This window comes from Zootoca vivipara, chromosome Z1 (genome assembly GCF_965207765.1).
Source record: "Zootoca vivipara chromosome Z1, rZooViv2.hap1.1, whole genome shotgun sequence".
NCBI lineage: Eukaryota > Metazoa > Chordata > Lepidosauria > Squamata > Lacertidae > Zootoca > Zootoca vivipara.
In genome coordinates, this window is record NC_142583.1 from 14,135,051 (window position 1) to 14,154,153 (window position 19,103).

At 41.5% G+C, this 19,103-nt stretch overlaps 1 protein-coding gene across 3 annotated transcripts in view; it reads right to left on the minus strand.

The window, feature by feature from the left end:
- Positions 1–1,022: 1,022 nt before the first annotated feature.
- Positions 1,023–19,103, minus strand: part of ARAP2 (ArfGAP with RhoGAP domain, ankyrin repeat and PH domain 2) — a 126,310-nt gene continuing 108,229 nt past the window's right edge. For 2 of the 3 annotated variants that reach the window (XM_060278927.2, XM_060278928.2), the window contains 6 exons: positions 16,350–16,489; positions 10,584–10,666; positions 8,726–8,761; positions 8,282–8,345; positions 5,600–5,734; positions 1,023–2,313 (listed from right to left, as the gene is read on the minus strand). In XM_060278927.2, coding sequence (XP_060134910.2) covers positions 1,981–2,313; positions 5,600–5,734; positions 8,282–8,345; positions 8,726–8,761; positions 10,584–10,666; positions 16,350–16,489 — 791 coding nt within the window. In that variant the 3' untranslated portion in view covers positions 1,023–1,980. The remainder of the gene's footprint in view (positions 2,314–5,599; positions 5,735–8,281; positions 8,346–8,725; positions 8,762–10,583; positions 10,667–16,349; positions 16,490–19,103) is intronic. The other variant, XM_060278929.2, reaches the window with a different exon arrangement.

Genomic DNA, 19,103 nt, shown 5'->3' on the forward strand with positions numbered 1-19,103 from the left:
CTTTTTGCTCCTAATCTAGACCAAACCTTCTTGCTGGCATTTTAAAAGCTTAAGATATTTTTAAATAATTATTTAAATATTTTATTTTAAAATCATTTTAAAATCATTTAGAAATAATTTAAATATATTATTTAAATAATTTAAATAATAATTTAAAATAAATAAATAATAATTTTAAAAATCCCCAGGGGAAAATAACTAGCTCCCTCTACCACAATATGCAGATTTTGTTTATATAAATGCCAGCTTTCATTTTTCACAATGAATTGATTCAGTGCTAACCAGCATGAGAAACAAGTGGAATAACAGTGATGGTAGAACAGTTGGCTCATCAGAAATTAAATATAAATACAGTAGATTGATTTTTATTTATTTTTACTCACTACAGTGGTACCTCGGTTTATGAACACAATTGGTTCCGGAAGTCTGTTCATAAACTGAAGCGTTCATAAACTGAAGTGAACTTTCCCATTGAAAGTAATGGAAAGTGGATTAATCCATTCCAGACGGTCCACGGAGTACTTAAACTGAGGCGTTCATAAACTGAAGCGAACTTTCCCATTGAAAGTAATGGAAAGTGAATTAATCCGTTCCAGATGGGTCCGTGGCGTTCGTAAACCGAAAGTTCGTAAACCGAGGTGTTCATAAACCGAGGTTCCACTGTATTGAAAAGAGGGAAAAAATGCAACAGCAATTCACCATTGGCTGCAGTCTGAACCTCTGCAGGGATCGGATATGCATGCAGAGCTCCTTTTGAGAGCTCCTTTTGAGAATGGTTTTCTCCAGCACTGGGGAGAGTGGGATCAAAATTTGTATGTTCACCACAGATGCTGAATGGCACCAACAATCCTATCTGCCCTTAGCTTGCCCTGCACATGATATTTCATGAAGATTGAGGCAGTTTGGAGCATTGCTGCATTAGTGAACAGGCCACAAGCCCTCATTAATCTTTCCCTTCTCTTCCAATTGCCTATAAAAAACTGTTACATGCAATGACACAGCTAGGATTCACAAGTGAAAAATGATGGCCAGTATCACTTTATTTTTCAGTATCTTAGCAGCAGCAAGTTGTACATAAATAAGTATAAATCCACTTTTAAAAAAACGACGAAGCAGTATATTACATTCAAGAGTTTGGGTAAGGTGACTTAGTATCCTCGTCAAAATACTGGTCTGATCTGCGCATACGGCAGAATGTGAGGTGAGAATGAGATTCTTGTGGCCCATCATGATGGAATGGACTATTCCAATTCTGGCTGAAGATGGGGGAGGATTTTAATGTTATTGTTAAAAAAGTAAAATAAAATAAATTCCCTGCTCATGGAAAACTAGCACTGGGGAAAATAGTACGAAATCAATGCCTTCTGAATTCTGTGTGATTTTTCTTTCAGAAACTGCTAGTGTGGTGAGTGGCAGAATTCTGATTGGGAACCTGGTTAGCGATGATATGGGGATTTAGCCATCTCTCCCTCCTGTCATCTAGATCAGTTCCTCACACACCTCCCAATGTGTATGTGGGGGGAAGCTCCCATTTCTCAAAGAAAAATCCACGAACTCAGGGGAATTCAATTTGCTCAAAGTCATGCAACTTGGCTCTTAGTGAAAATTCTGCAGTCTGGTGTTCTCAGCCTTGCCTATGGGCAAGCTTGCAACCTATGCCACTGATAGGTTTCTAGATCAGCGTGTATTTTTCTTGAATTGACAAATCACATTTCAAACTCCTCAAACCTTTAGAAAAGAATGCTCCATGCTTTGGGAAGCGCTATACATCATACAATGAAGATAACAATATAGTTGCAATATACAGATGAGTTGTTCATTCTTGGCACCACGCGGTGAAGGCCCACGGATTGGTAGTCAACACCCATTTTCTCTTAGATCATATATAAATACATTTGATAAGTCTGCACACTGTACATGGACAACATTGTGTTTCCTAGAATATTTAAGTCTGTGATGTGCAAATACGAAGAATTGATTCTAAGTGTCTTCGTGGTCAATTCTGTGCCTCTGCAGGACACTGTTGAGTTCCTGAATAACATTTGCTGGAAGCTGCTTATCAGGTTCCTGATGGGTTGGGCTAGTCTTGCTCTCATTTTTCTTTGGTGACTTGCATTCCTTATAGGGTCTTTGGGGTAAGTCAACAACATCTGCCCCCATGTCATCCAAACAGATGAGGCTCCGGTGTTTTCTCGCACGGGTTCGGGTTTTTTCCTCCTTGCGTTCCAAACACTGAGCTACCAATGTTGCCTTTTGTTTTAAACCTTTCCTGCTGTCTTCAGTTAAGTCGCTTTCAAATTCCAGTTTTGAATTCTGAATAAAGAGGAGCACAAGTTGAAATGCATGCTCAATACATCCCTGAATAATATCTGTTGCTCATTTAGTTTGAAAGCAATTGTGGCTATTGTTTGTGAAGCAGACAAAAATAGTTATATAACTTCCCTTTACAAGCAAGGCTTTCTGCTTCTACCATGGGATTGCTTCGGACAAAGTTGTTGACCGTTTTTTGGCTGAAGTTGTTGAATAAGCTTTGGGGGGGATTTTAAAGCATTTAAAAAAAAAAAACCTGTCCTAGTTGTCATATGTCCAGGCTTTCCCAGACATTTTGCTGATTCAGCAAAAATCTGCCCAGATGCCATTTTGACATCCCATTTCCAGGACACGTCTGGGAAAACTGAGACATATGGCAGCCCTACTTCTGAGAGAGGCATGGTTTGAGACAACACATAAGACTGATATTGTCTCCCTCATGGTGCCCTCTCTCTCAAGAGGTTTGGTGATATATTTTCTGTGTTCCATGGGAATGGAAAACTTTCCTTTTTTTAAACACACCTTAGCTTTTGTTGCTGCTTAATGAACTGAGTTCTTGGTTTCTGTGTTTTTGCTGCTGCTATTGCCTTAAAGGTAAAGGGACCCCTGACCATTAGGTCCAGTCGTGACCGACTCTGGGGTTGCGTGCTCATCTCGCATTATTGGCCGAGGGAGCCGGCGTATAGCTTCCAGGTCATGTGGCCAGCATGACAAAGCTGCTTCTGGAAAACCAGAGCAGCACATGGAAACGCCGTTTACCTTCCTGCTATAGCGGTTCCTATTTATCTACTTGCATTTTGATGTGCTTTCGAACTGCTAGGTTGGCAGGAGCTGGGACCAAGCAACAGGAGCTCACCCCGTCGCAGGGATTCAAACCGCCGACCTTCTGATCAGCAAGCCCTAGGCTCAGTGGTTTAGCCCACAGCGCCACCTGGGTCCCTGCTATTGCATTACATTAATTTAATTCCATTTATATTTATTTATTTTACTTTATTAAATATTGGGTTTTTTATTTAAAAAATTCATTCAATTCTAACCCACACTTCATCAGTTGATCAGTTTTAATATTTTGTTGGGAGCCGTCCAGAGTGGGTGGGGCAGCCCAGTCAGAAGGACAGCATATAAATAATAATAATAAAATTATTATTATCTCAGGGTGAAGTCCAATACAAGCAAATATGTGTTCTGATAGCTGGATCACATTATGATGGTTTGTAAGCCACTTTATGGTGAGGAACAATAGGGTATACTTTTAAAAAATAAGTAAATAAATAAGTTAAATACTGAGGTGGGCTCCATTGCATGTCGCTTCCTATTCTGCCCTATTGAGGCAAAACAGAAAAGGAGGTCATTGTATCATTAGCATTATGAATTTCTAAAGTGCTTAGAGCTGGGATGAGGAACACTTGTGTCCCTTCATATGTGGTCTAACTACAATTCCGATCCTCCCTGACAATTGCCCCAAGTGCCGGATGGGGCTGGTGAGAGTTGGAGTACAACATCATTAATTTCAGGGTTGTGGATTTGAGCCCCATGTTGGGCAAAGGAGGTTGGTCTAGATGTTCCTCACAGTCTCTTCCAACTCCACAATTTTATGATTCTAAGATCATCTGTGGGGGCCTAGGATCCCTATCTCTGGAGAAAAAGAAACAAGAAGCTATAATATGTACAAAAATAAGAAGACGCCACAGACCCTTCTCCCCAAGACTTGTAACTTGAGAGACTGAACACATTTTTAAAAAAGGGGAGAGAGAAAGGCCTGCTTGAAGATGCCAGAGTGAAAAACTGTACAGTGGTACCTTGAATTACGAACCACTCGACAACCGAATTTTTCGACGTACGAATGGGGGTAATGGCCGCACACTTACGAATGTCTCAACATCCGGAAAAAAACTGCGGCGGTTTTAGATAGGGATTTTTCGACTTAAGAATTTTTATATAGGGTTGCTTCAACTTGAATTTTTCAGTTTCCAATGCATTCCTATGGGAAATCGTGTTTCCAATGACGTTTTTCGACTTACGGATTTTTCAACTTACGAAGATGCCTTTGGAACGGATTAAATTTGTAAGTCGAGGCACCACTTTAGTTTGAAATGAATTTTGAGAACAGTAGAATTTGAGACAGATTAGCACCAGGAGGTCTTGAGTTCTAATGCAGTAAATGAGAATGGATGTAGTTAAGGAAGAGAAGATATGATTTAGGGTTCATAAAGTGGAAGGACATAAGAACACTGAAGGATTTGAGGAGGGACATGGAGAAAGAAGAACAGAAAGAAGAGAAATCAGAACAATAAAGTCATTAGAAAGTCAATAGAAGATTATTATCATCCGTTGTGTATGGAAAGTTTCTTTTGTATTCCCAAACTTATATCTCAAAAATGAATCATATCCACATAGGCAAACCATATGTTATGCCCCCATGTGTATATGCAGTGATTTCTAGTCAAGTTGGATGGCTAAGTTAGAGCTATAAATGTTATTTTCTCCCTACCTCACCTAGAAACAGAACTAAACACTCGTACCCAAAAGACACAACTGCACTCCTTGTGGGTGCACACGATTCATCTTTCAAGGCACATATGTTGAAGAGACAAATCCCAACAGACCCTAAATGTCTGCTGCTATACGAGGAGGCCTCAGTTGCTATGGTTCCAGCCAATTTCTTCTTCAAGTTGAACAACATTATAATGGAAATATATGGCTGCTAAGTTCCAGATGAGGCTTAATTTACTATTTCAGCTGTTTAGTGCAATTCTAGATATACATTTTTGAGAACTTCCCTGCTTTTAGGGGAATAAGCAGTGATATGGCACAGGAAAAAAGTGAAATTATTCTTTGGATGTATTAGAGCTCTTGAAGTGCAATAATTTTTCATTGAATCCAAATGGATATTTTGTCCCCTAGATAAGACTTCTATTTAATGAAAAATTAATCTGACAGAAAAAAATAAATAGAATTATTTATGAGTGCCAATGCTGTTACATGAATCTCACAAACTAATGCATCACAAATCTTTAACATCAACATGTTATTATGACATAAATTCAAATATTTAATATACAGAACTAATTCCATACAAAATAGAATGTGTATATTATCCTTTGCCTTCAGTTTATGGATGCCATTTTTTAAAACTGTTAAATTTCTTTCTTTAACATGTGCTATGTTTGTGCTACTGCAAAGGTCCCTGCATTTGGAATATATACTGTTCTAATTATCACTGGACTAGAACACCTACAAAAAGTGGAGTGATATCAATGCTAATAACCAGATATATCCAGCAACCCACCTCTGATGTGTTGACTTTGGCTTTGGGCACACTTCTTTCTTGTTGGATTGGTATTAAAGACAAGCCACCAATTTTTGGATTTTTAGTAACAGATTGCTTTCTTGCCTTCCCATCTGGTGGCCAGATATTACTGTGCTGTGGAAAATTTGTCAAGTCAGAGACATTATTACTGCAAAGTGCAATCTCTTTAGTACACAAAATTAAAGCAGTAGATTTTAGAATGCAGTGGGGTTCTCAGATGTGAAAAAGAGCAATGTGGTGACTTTTGAAGCCCTTCTAAGGCAATTGGTGACCAATGCATGCAGGGACTATTGAGAGTAGCTCGGTCAGTACCCCAGCTACAAATTAGCCAAGCCCCCAGCAAATCTACGTTCATCGCCAGTCAGAAGAAGGCCACATTCTCAATATTGCCTTCATGCATTCTCTACTGTTGGCCTGCACTTGATATATACAAGACTGCAGAACATCTTTTAAACTGATTCTTGTGGAAAAGTTGTCAGGAGCTGAGGAACATCTAGATCATCACTGGAAGATGATCTGATATTTGGCAGGTTCCATCCCCTCAGATCATCTAGATCAGGCATGTCAAACCTGCGGCCCTCCAGATGTTTTGGGCTACAACTCCCATGATCCCTAGCTAGCAGGACCAGTGGTTGGGGAAAATGGGAATTGTAGTCCAAAACATCTGGGGGGCTGCAGGTTTGACATGCCTGATCTAGATCATACCTATAATGAGCTGAGGAACATCTAGAGCAGGCATCCCCAAATTTCGGCCCTCCAGATGCTTTGGACTACAATTCCCACCATCCCTGATCACTGGTCCTGTTAGCTAGGGATCATGAGTTTTGTAGGCCAAAACATCTGGAGGGCCGCAGTTTGGGGATGCCTGCTATAGAAGGTGTCACGAACCTATGGTGTGCCAGAGGTGTCTCATCTGCCTTAGCATGCATCTAGATCATCCCTAGAAACCATCTGATATTTGGCAGGCTTCATCCCCTCAGAAGGGGGAACCATTCCTGCAATTCACAGCCAAGTCTGGAAGACTATTAAGAAGTTACAGACTTAAAAATATGTAAACGTTCCCAACATGAAAACTCCTATATGGATCTGTCAAATCTGCCAAACCTCTGTAAAAAGGAGTGAGTGTGTATGTGTGTAGATAGATAGATAGATCAGGCATAGGCAAACTCAGCCCTCCAGATGTTTTGGGACTACAATTCCCATCATCCCTGACCACTGGTCCTGTTAGCTAGGGATAATGGGAGTTGTAGTCCCAAAACATCTGGAGGGGCGAGTTTGCCTATGCCTGAGATGATGATAGATAGATAGATAGATAGATAGATGATAGATAATGATAGATAGATGATAGATAGATGATATGGCCACCTCATGAGAAGAGAAGAATCCTTGGAAAAGACCCTGATGTTGAGAAAGATTGAGGGCAGTAGGAGAAGGGGCGACAGAGGACGAGATGGTTGGACAGTGTTCTCGAAGCTACGAACATGAGTTTGACCAAACTGCGGGAGGCAGTGGAAGACAGGAGTACCTGGCGTGCTATGGTCCATGGGGTCACGAAGAGTCGGACACGACTAAATGACTAAACAACAACAACAAGATAGATAGATGATAGATGATAGATAGATAGATAGATGATAGATAGATAGATAGATAGATAGATAGATAGATAGATAGATAGATAGATGATAGACAGACAGACAGCTAGCTAGCTAAAGGACCCCTGGACAGTTAAGTCCAGTCAAAGGTGACTATGGGGTTGCAGCGCTCATCTCACTTTCAGGCCAAGGGAGCCAGCGTTTGTCCACAGACAGCTTTCTGGGTCATGTGGCCAGCATGACTAAACCGCTTCTGGCGCAACGGGATACCGTGACAAGTGCCAGAGTGCACAGAAATGCCCTTTACCTTCCCGTCGCAGTGGTACCTATTTATCTACTTGCACTGGTGTGCTTTCAAACTGCTAGGTTGGCAGGAGCTGAGACAGAGCAATGGGAGCTCAACACCGTTGCATGGATACGAACCGCCGATCTTTCAATCGGCAAGCCCAAGTGGCTTAGATAGATAGATAGATAGATAGATGGATAGAGTCATTTTTAGATTCCTCATTGACTAATGGGAATGAAACAGATTTTAGGATAGAACAGATCAGATTTGAACCCGAATATTGATTTGAAGCAGAATGATGCCAAATAGATCTGAAACAGACCACACTGCTTCCGAAGTTAGTGAATCTTGGGGTTCCTGTGCACCCCTAGGAGTGGGGTGGTGTTGCTCTGTATATCAAAGATGCCATTAAGTCAAATAAATTAGAAATCTCAAAAGATGTGAACATCTCCACTGGGTAGCAATACCAGGCCCTCAAAATAATTCAGTAGTGGAAAGATAGCGCCCCCCCCCCCCCGCCATGACCGAAACACTGAGAGCAACCGTGACATGCAGAATGAAATCAGAGAGGTATCCAACATGTGAAAGATTTGATTGAGGAAAGATGTCGTGTAGTTTACAATTTATGTTGATAATGTAGATTTTTGCTTAAATGAGTGCGTGGGTGTGTATGCATACAGACAAATGCACTAATACACACCTAACAAATACATTAAAATGCAAAATTATTTTCAAGAACCCAGAGAGTTTTTCTTTTGAATAATGATATAAAAGAACTAATACCTGTGCAATAAAAATGCTGCTTAGCCAATCCAATTGGGAATCCTGCCCATCACAACACAAATGCCTGGAAAACACACATTAATTAGCGTGAATTCAGTTGCAGTGACATAATATACTACACAAGCAATGCCAATCAAGTTGGCACTATAATTGTTTGCAATTCTTCAGAAAAATCTAAGCAATAATGGAGAAGACATGGATTACTATGCATGCTTAGCGTACAGATTCTGGCATTGGTAGAACTCATACTTTCAGTGTCTAGGGAAGAGCCAGTCAGTGTGCTATAGTAAAACAAGTGTTAGTCTTGAATTTGGGGTATCTGGTCTCAAATTCAGGCAAGAATCTCTTTGGGTGAGTCATTCTCCTCATTTAATTAAAAAACAACAACCATACATTTCCAGATGCAATGAAAAATGGAGAGTTGTTTTCATGCCAATCACTTACCAGTGATGTTTTTCAGAATACAATGTTAGACCCCAACTGCAAAAAATAATAAAAAAATTAAAAATTAAAAATTAACACATATTATTGTGTGTATGTGTGTGTGGAGAGAGAGAGAGAGAGAGAGAGAGAGAGAGAGAGAGAGAGAGAGAGAGAGAGAGAGAGAAGTACACATTGGAGTTTAGCCAACATTATGTAAGCGAAAGATCTTCAACTTTGGATAGCTAGATGCTGTGGGACCACAACTCACCATCTCAGACTTTTGGCTAAGAATAATGGGAGTTGCAGTCCAGCAACATCTGAGGCAGAGCCACAGCTATTGGGGGGCCTAGTTGGCCCCCCCAAAGCCTCCAGAAGGGCCCCATTGAGGATCCTGGCCTGTGTGTGTGTGTGTGTGTGTGTACACAAATGTGCAAGGGGAGGGTGTCAAACTGGGTCTTTGAGTCGGGTGAAATAAAGCCTAGTTCTGCCCTGAGGTTGAAAAACACTGCAGCCGAAGCCATGGATTGTATCAAACACTGCAGTCCTTCTCCCCTGTAGCCAGCTTTAAAATGCTTCTTCGAAGGGTTGGGAGCATCAACTGAATATTGTGCTTTAGGCAACAACCCCAAGTGGATCATCGGTGGACTTTGATTCTAGCGGTGCAAAATGCTGATCAATACCACTTCAGAGCAGGGTCCCTCAGCAAAGAATTTTCAGGCAATTTTTTGAGGATTTCTGTGCTGTCTGTACATGCAAAAGTAAGGTAAAGGACCCCTGGATGGTTCAGTCCAGTCAAAGGCAACTATGGGGTTGCGGTGCTCATCTCGCTTCTCAGGCCGAGGAAGCTGGGGTTTGTCCACAGACAGCTTTCCGGGTCATGTGGCCAGCATGACCGGTGCAACGGGACACTGTGACAGAAGTCAGAGCGCACATAAACGCCACTTACCTACCTATTTATCTACTTGCACTGGCGTGCTTTCGAACTGCTAGGTTGGCAGGAGGTGGGACAGAGCAATGGGAGCTCACCCCATCACGGGGATTCAAAACGCCGACCTTCTGATCAGCAAGCCCAAGAGGCTTAGTGGTTTAGACCACAATGCCACCCACGTCCCAACACATGCACAGAAATATGCACCCAGTCCTGGCCAATATTTACCCCAAGTATGTGGCCTACAGAAAGTTAGCAAAGGGCGAGTGCCGTCCTTGGGCCAACAATCGTTTAGCCACTCCCAGTTTAAGTTTTTCATCCAGCGCTTTGAAATTTTGTTGAGTTAAATACAATAAACCAATGAACAAAATAAGCTACAATTTGCCAGCCTGCTGGGAATTATGGCCAAAGTGTGGTTTGGTGCTAAGTAAGGTTAGTGAAAATGCCAGTGCTGATGTAACAATAGCTGAAGTAGTGGCGAGTCTGCAGGATTTGGCAAATGTGCAGTTCTGTGCCTGCACCGAGTCAAAGTTGTACCTCAGGGAAGGCAAATGTTTCTTCTCTGGATCTGAGCTTGATGCCGAGATGATCAAATTAGTGTGTTTTACAGCCTTCCACATTGAATATCTGCCTATCACTAGAATTCAGGTCAGAGGACCGGAGACAATTTAAGCACATAGCCAATACAACCCACAAGAGACAACATGCTGAGATAGAAAACGATGGTCAATAATGCAATCTCTTAGCACAGAAGCATTAGGACCACTTGGGTAAAAGAGCAACTAATATTATGGGGATGCAATTTAAGAGCAGGACAAAACGATGGATATAGATTAGCTTCCTTGTTTGCGTTGGTTGTTAAAAGTTTTGTGTTCCTGTCTTGTCAATAATGCAGCATGCCTGGCTAGAAAAAAACCAACACAGCCTTTTTTTTCCAACTTCTTTTCTTACTTTGTTGGGGGCTTCAGTTTCTTCTTCACTCCAAGATACAGCTTCAGAGATTTCACCGGCAGCACTTTCTCAGGCTTGCTACTCTGTTGAGATCAGAAATGTCTAAATCAATGGAATGGAAATGTACTAACTGGAATGCTAGAATACACACACACACACACACACACACACACACACACACACACCCCTATACATATCGCCCATTATCAGCTTTTTTTCTGGCTATCCCTTCTTGCGATTTCATTACAGACCAATTTATTCCAAATCATTCTCCCTTTCAATTAGCATGTAAATGGAAAGCATTCGTCCCTGGGCTGCATTTAAGACGTAATGCAGAAAACTGGTTAATTTTACTTATTTGACTATGCTGTTTGTGGAAAGTAATGACCAAAGATAGTGGGGGGGAAATACAAAAGGGAAGAAGTGGAAACTCTTGAAATATGAAGAATACTACACACCCACCTCAGCTCCCGAACGCCTTGGGAGTCAAACGTTCTAGTTCCCGAACAATCGGAAACCAGAAGTGAGTGCTCCGGTTTCCGAACGTTCTTTTGGAAGCTGAACGTCCAATGGGGTTTCCGCGGCTTCCGATTGGTTGCAGAAGCTTCCTGCAGCCAATCAGAAGCTGCACTTTGGTTTCCGAACGTTTCGGAAGTTGAACGGACTTCCAGAACGGATTCCGTTTGACTTCCAAGGTACGACTGTATCAACTTCTATTCAATGTTCTGTAAATCATAGGCTGTACATAGAAATACAGTAAAATGACAGCTGTTGTGCTCTAGAAAGGCATTCACTGATTTCTAATTATTACTATTAATATTCTTATTATTTATTGAATTTATATACTGCCCTATACCCGGAGGTCTCAGGGTGGTTCACAGAACAAAATCAATATAAAAAACCACAAAATATATAATCAAAATAAAAACAATAACCGAATACCCCCCCCAAAAAACCCTACATTTTTAAAGTTCATAGGATGTCAATCAAATCAACCAAAGGCCTGGTTAAAAAGGAACGTTTTTGAGACCCATCTTCTTTTACATGGCCGAACTCATGAAAAAAAAACCCAGATTTTCTGGTTTGCAGTGAAGCCAGTTAAGCAAAGCACTGATTGGTTGGCAGGTAAGGTAAAAGGTAAAGGACCCCTGGGTGGTTAAGTCCAGTCAAAGGTGACTATGATGTTGCGGCACTCATCTCGCTTTCAAGCCAAGGGAGATGGCATTCGTCCACAGACAGCTCTCCGGGTCATGTGGGCAGCATCCATTGAAATAAAGTTATTTGTGGTGTTTTTTGAAGCACTAAATTATGAAAGACTGATGCCAAAGCTAGCAATAGGATTGCAGGTATGTAGAACTCCACTCAGGCATTCTTCATGTACAAGACACTCCTGGCCCTCCCCGCATTGCACTGGCCATATTCTGACAGAAAATGTCCGAATGAGGCTTCTGCCTGGTTTGTATTAGGCAAAAGTAAGAGGAAGTCACGTTTTATCTGCATGTGAAAACACCCCACTAAAACTGTTCTTCATACACCTGTACACAATCCACAGAAACACTGTGAAAACATTTCCCTCTAAAGCAAATTCCTGTACAGTGGATCCTTGGTTCTCAAATGGCTTAAACCCAAACTCTGCAAACCTGGAAGTGTTCCAGTTTGCAAACTTCTTTCATTAGCTGAACATGCTCCAATTTGAGTGCCACACTTTCATTTTGAGTGCAACACTGAGGTCTGTCTCTCTTTGCTATTTATTTTGCATTTTTGTTTTTGTTGATCTTTTTTTCCTTTTTGTGACTGTGTGGAACCCAGTTCAGCTACTGATTGATTGATTGTTTGTGTGACTGCAGTACATTGTATATTGCTTTCATTTTATGGATCAATAGTCTCATTAGATAGTAAAATTCATTTTAAATTGCTGTTTTAGGGATTGTTTTTAAAAGTCTGGAACGGATTAATCCATCTTGCATTACTTTCTATAGGAAAGTGTGCCCTGGTTTTGGAATGCTTTGGTTTTGGAACAGACTTCCAGAACGGATTAAGTTTGAGAACCAAGGTACCACTGTACAGTAGTACCTCTGGTTAAGAACTTAATTCGTTCCGGAGGTCCGTTCTTAACCTGAAACTGTTTTTAACCCGAAGCACCACTTTAGCTAAATGGGCCTCCTGCTGCCACCGCACTGCCGGAACACGATTCCTGTTCTCATCCTGAAGCAAAGTACTTAACCTGAGGTACTATTTCTGGATTAGCGGAGTTTGTAACCTGAAGCATTTGTAACCCGAGGTACCACTGTATAGTGGTACCTCGGTTTAAGTACACAATTGGTTCCGGAAGTCTGTACTTAACCTGAAGCGTACTTAACCTGAAGCGAACTTTCCTATTGAAAGTAATAGAAAGTGGATTAATCCGTTCCAGACGGTCTGTGGAGTACTTAAACTGAAGTGTACTTAACCTGAAGTGAACTTTCCCATTGAAAGTAATGGAAAGTGGATTAATCCATTCCATATGGGTCCACGGAGTACTCAACCTGAAGTGTACTTAACCCGAAGTATGAGTGCAATTGGTTCTGGAAGTCCATACTTAACCTGAAGCGTACTTAACCTGAAGTGAACTTTCCCATTGAAAGTAATGGAAAGTGGATTAATCCGTTCCAGACAGGTCTGCGGAGTACTTAAACTGAAAGTACTCAAACCAAGGCGTACTTAAACCGAGGTATGACTGTACTGGGAAAATACCATTAGAAAAGGAGAAGACCTATTTCTAAGGAAGCTAAAACCCCGCCATAAATCAATACACAGCTCTCTTTTTGGAGATGGATCCACCAGGAATCCAGAAAAGCTGAACCTAGTTTCATAGGAGCCCCTCTAAATCCTCTTAACTTCCTCAAGCTCGAGATGGCACACATGTAGCATCCTATGACTTTCAGGCAAATTCAACTCACTGCTGAGCTCTCTCTTTTCCTTCGTATTTTGTGGCTAATGGGCCTTGCAATGTTTCAAAAATAATTTTTAATCCAATTCTGCCACAGTAATAAAGGCAGCCATTCATGCAAAAGAAATGTACTTATTAATCTAGGTATGCACAAGTGAATAAGTTTTTAAATGATAGCTTAGCAGTATAACATTATCAGGCAATTGATTGGTAATATTGCACATAATGAAATCAACACATCTGTGCTGACATCATCTGATTTAGAGGACTTGCACTGGCATGTTTGAAAGAAGGCATTAATTACAGGGTAAATAAAGAAGCATTAAAACAAAGAAAGGGGGAGGAGGAGTACGGCAGCAGAAGGGGAAAGGTGGGGCAAAATCGGAAATGGAATTTTTGCTGGAGCATTTTAGACTCGCTTCACTGTAATGTTGAGCACAGAATTATAAAGCAGACCAATATCAGGACAATGGTGTGAGTTAAAGGAGAGGTGGGGGGACTTGACAAGAGGGTAGTTAGACCATAGCTGCCAAGTCTCCCGCTGAAAAATGCGGGATCAGCAGCGGCGCGGCACTGGAAGTCGCTTCTACGCTGGACATGCGTAGAAGCAACTTCCGGTGCCGCTCTGCCCGATTTTCGGTGCCCAGGCATGGGCGGAGCGGCACCGGAAGTTGCTTCTACACATGTCCAGACATGCGTAGAAGCAACGTCTGGTGCCGTGCTACCCATATCTGGGCACTGGAAATCGGGCGGCACCAGGACCCAAAATGAAGCCTTCCTGGCAGGTAGGAAATCCGGGGGATTTACGGGATTTTTTCCAATCCAGGCTGCCAGCGGCAAACGGTTTAAAATACAGGGGTTTCCCGTGAAAAACGGGAGACTTGGCAGCTATGAGTTAGACACAAGTTCTTTGCAACGTTTTATTCTGAAAATAAATGATTTAGACATTACATCAAGGGAGTATTTTATGCTTTTATTTTTAAAAATATGTTTCCGTTCCTTTATAACAAATAATATGCCTTTCTGCTTTTCCTTATGTACGCATCACCACGAGAAGTGAAATGTTAAGGGAAAAGTTATGAACGGGAGCAATTTAATGGTATGAAATGCAAAGTTTAAGGCAACTTATTAAATCAGCCCAGTGACAAACACTTGCCAAGTGCTAATTAGACTTCAGTCATGCCCAGTTACATGTGCACAAGTTTTAAAGGTGCCAATTTGTACTCACAAATGTGCCAATTTTAGATTGTAGCCCTAAATAATTAGACATCTTTTTTTAAACATAGCAGCCGTGCCAATTAAAGGAAAGTTTAAGGTTTTTAGGGGGGGGGAATATCTTTGCTTAATGCCATCATAATATTAACACATACTTTACTGGTCAGCTAAAAAGAAAAAAAGTTCCATTTTTCCTTAGGAAACACAGAAGCTGAGAAAGGAATTTCACTTTCTCCCTTAACATTTTATGAAATGACCATAAATCAAGATGTTCTGATGAAACATTGCTAACAGATTAATTAAAACACTTGAGAAAGCCAAGATAATACTAATAGTATAACTCTATGCATATCTACTAAGTGGGCCCTTTTGAGTTCAATGGCACTTACTCCTAAGTAGGTGTGTTTAGGATTTCAGCTGTAAATATGTTAATCGTCCTCTTGAACAATGGAATGTATAGGGGGGGGAATGTGATTGGCTAGTAAAAGGAGGCCTCAGACCATGTTTAAATACTTTGGAGTCTGCCTTGTCTAGTCAACAGAGCATCCTAAATGCACTCTGCTTTGGAGATGAAGCCTAACTTCTAATTTCAGCTCCTGTTTCAACATTAACTATGGGAACCCTGGATTGGTGAACACCCCATTCCAGGTTCTGACTCATAATTTATTGAAGCCGGTGTTCAATTCACTCAATGGAACAGTTGTCTACCATTCAGGCAACATGTGGTGTTAACTGGAGCCACATTAACAGCCAAAAACAGTGTGACCATGTTCACATCTCCTTTTTTGAGGAGGAAGACACATGCCTGGTTTATGTTAGACAGCTGGAAGCTTGTCCAAACCAAGCACCCATCGCAATCAGTGCATGTCTGGTTCCACCATGGCTTCTGCTTGGCCCTGAAACGTACCAGTCTCAAGTCCATTCAATAGCATGAACAATGTATGCATGTGAAAGGTAAGGTACTTGTGCCTCTCTTTTGGATTTCAGGATTCCCTATCACAAAAACATCCCATCTTCAAAGAAGAGCAGATAACTAAAGAAAATTTGCCCTTAGAGCAAATTTGTTATTTTACAACCTTGAACTTCACCCCTCCTATATTATCCAAAGCACTCTTTCCCAATCTTGACTTTCCTCCTGCTATCGTTTTTCCTCTTGTCTGGATTCACCATCATAATTTACTCAGATTAAGTCCTCTTGCCTGTCTCATGCTTTCGCTCGGACAGAGTCACTGATGGAGAGAATACAGAGAGAATGGAACAAAATAATTTTTCCTTTCTATATGATTCTTTTTTAAAACAGACTACTCAAGCTCCACAAATCAGTGAGGTGCCTATTAAAAGTGTTGGCAACACATTCGACATTCACTCGAGTGTGTTTGAATTAAATGTTACATTAATCTTCACTCCTGTGCAAAGCAGAATAAATTCCTTTTGAAACTCTTCCTCTTTTTTTTTTTTTGTTATACTGTATTGTATTGGCAAAATCCAGAATGTTTTCCAACTTTTCACATCGGCAAGCAGAACAAAAAGCATCTAATGTCAGTTGTCAAACCCAACGTGAAAAGAAGGATTTTAAGCATAATTGCTCATGATTTTAAAGGATTCAGTGCAGGCATTTATACCTTCATATCCTTGTAAAGGAAAAGATTTCCTTCCCGCAAAACAAAATAACGTTCCTGAAACTTATTTCCAGACAGTAATTTGGATGGTTCTTCTTTGTATTTCAGATAGCTGGCTTTTACGGTGCCTTCTGCCTTCTTTTCTGTCAAGATGATAAAAAGAGCACAGTATTTTATTTTATTTTATTTTTTAAATAAACACTCTGTAGAGTACCGAATTTCATAAATCCTTAACATTAATCTCCACAAACAGAATACAGGGGGGAAAATAAAGATCCTTTGACTGCCTCAATTTATTTTAAACACGGTTGCCCTTGGCAGACGGAAGGCTTATGCACAATATGATTACTTTAACGATGGTTACGTATTACACCCTGAATACCGGATTTAAAGTATTGGCCAACAAATCAGGATGTGAAACCCATTTTCATTCAACCGGAGTTAACTGCTCTGCCTGGATCAAGCGAACAAAGGTGAAGATAATTTCCTCTTCAGAACATGAAATGAGAAGCAGGTGTCTTCTTGTAACTTACATAACTTTTAAAGGAAAGTGATGTATTCATATATATATGTATATGGAGGCATGGATTAGTTCGACAAGTTAAGCCATGGTTTTGCTGGATGCTTGGAATCTTAACCAGGGTTTTGCAACAAAAAGTGGTCAGCAGGGTTAAACTACAGCAACTGACCGATCTCTGGACACATCACCACCACTTTGCAATAGAAGGTCTAAAGGGAGGAGGCCTTTATGATGAGGTCTACGGGAAATGGGAGGGATGTTGGAAGGTTTTGCAAGATCCAGGGGGTGGACCGTTTGGTGAGGATAATTGCACTCTTCCCACCTGCGATACCCAGCAATTGGGAACTCTCGGTAGTGGGCCTTCTTGGTAATGGCGCCCACCCTGTGGAACGCCCTCCCATCAGGTGTCAAGGAAATAAACAGGCAACCCTGTTTAGGGATGTTTTTAATGTTTGATGTTTTTAATATTCTGTTGGGAGTTGCCCAGAGTGGCTGCGGAAACCCAGCCAGATGGGTGGGGTATAAATACATGATTATTACTACTACTACTACCACCACTACTACTACTACTACTACTACCGTGTTTCCCCCTTTTTAAGACACCGTCTTATTACTTTTTTTTCTCAAAAAACCACAGGGTGGCTTATTTTTGGTGGCATGTCTTACTGGTATTTTTATTACGAGTCTGAGGGAAGGGAGGTGTGCAGCCCTCTCTCCCCGGCCCTGGGATGTTCGTGAAGGGCTGCTCTCTCTCTCCTCCAAGGTGGGGACTCACTTAATAGCAATCTGCTACACTGGAGCTTCTTAAATCTAAACCAGTATAATGGAATCTATCTGTGTGATACAGTCCTAGCAGTAGCCTATACGTAAAGCAAGCAAGGATCTCTACCAGCCAGCTGCCCAAGACTTAAGTTCCAACAGTCTGATGTTCCAACAATGTAGCACTTTGTAGTCACTGATAGCAAAGAAGCTACCTGCTGAGAACAAAGAAGCCAGCTAAGCAGCAATTAAGATTGCTGACTTGGTAAATGGTAGCAATTGAGAAGCAATTGAGCCAGCGAGGTGAGGAAGCACGTGTTGTTAGGACCGGCAGTTTAACTTTTGTGTAGAGCAGCGTTTAGCAGCTCCGTTTAGCAGCTCGCAAACAGCGAAGGAAAAAGTCCTTAATAAATAAAAATAAGTCCCCAAGGCAAGGACTGCGATCCAAACTACTTACAAATCCTTAAAGGGGCAGCTCCACAGACAACCAAGCAGCATAAGGTAGAAAGAAAACTGCAGCAGGCTTTTTAAAAGGCTGCCTTATGCCTTCGGTAAAAGCAAGGAGACAACAATCAGACACGGGAGATTCCCGTTAAGAGGAAATCAACGTGCATTGAATGGAAAGGTGGGGGGAAGCGAGAGGTGGGCTGTGTGTGTGTGTGTGTGTGTGTGTGTGTGTGTGTGTGTGTGTGAGAGAGAGAGAGAGAGAGAGAGAGAGAGAGAGAGAGAGACGCAGGGGGGGGGAGAGAGACAGACGCACGCACGGAGGTCTCTCCCTAAAAGGGAAAACAGCCTTTGCATTCTTCAATCGCCCCTCTTTTCTTCCTCGTGCCTTCATCTCCTCCCCACCCCACTTTTCTCCCCTTCACCAAGTAGAGCTTACACAGCTTGGCTAAAAAAATATTTTTGGATCCTTTTATTTAAAAAAATGCTCTCAGAAACGGGAAAGGGAAATCACGAGGCTTTGGCAGCCAGCAGCTACGGCTGTTCGGTGCATTTTTACAAGCTTTTAAAGGAAATACGTGTCTGTGGAACGACAGCAAAATGGGGAGAGATTTTTAGGGGGGGGGAGTTGGCTGGCGGGAGGGGGGTTATTGCTAGTGGGTGAAGGGTCTATCAGTATGTCTTATTTTCGGGGTATGGCTTGTATCGCGCAATTGCTTAGAAATCCTGCTATGGCTTATATTATGCCTATGTCTTAAAAAGGGGGAAAGACGGTATTATTTTATTCAGAAGAATGGTGAAGGTAGAACTTAACCATCAGAGTTAAAGGTAAAGGTAAAGGGACCCCTGACCATTAGGTCCAGTCATGACCGACTCTGGGGTTGCGCGCTCATCTCGCATTATTGGCCGAGGTAGCCGGCGTATAGCTTCCAGGTCATGTGGCCAGCATGACAAAGCGGCTTCTGGAGAACCAGAGCAGTACATGGAAACGCCGTTTACCTTCCCGCTGGAGCAGTACCTATTTATCTACTTGC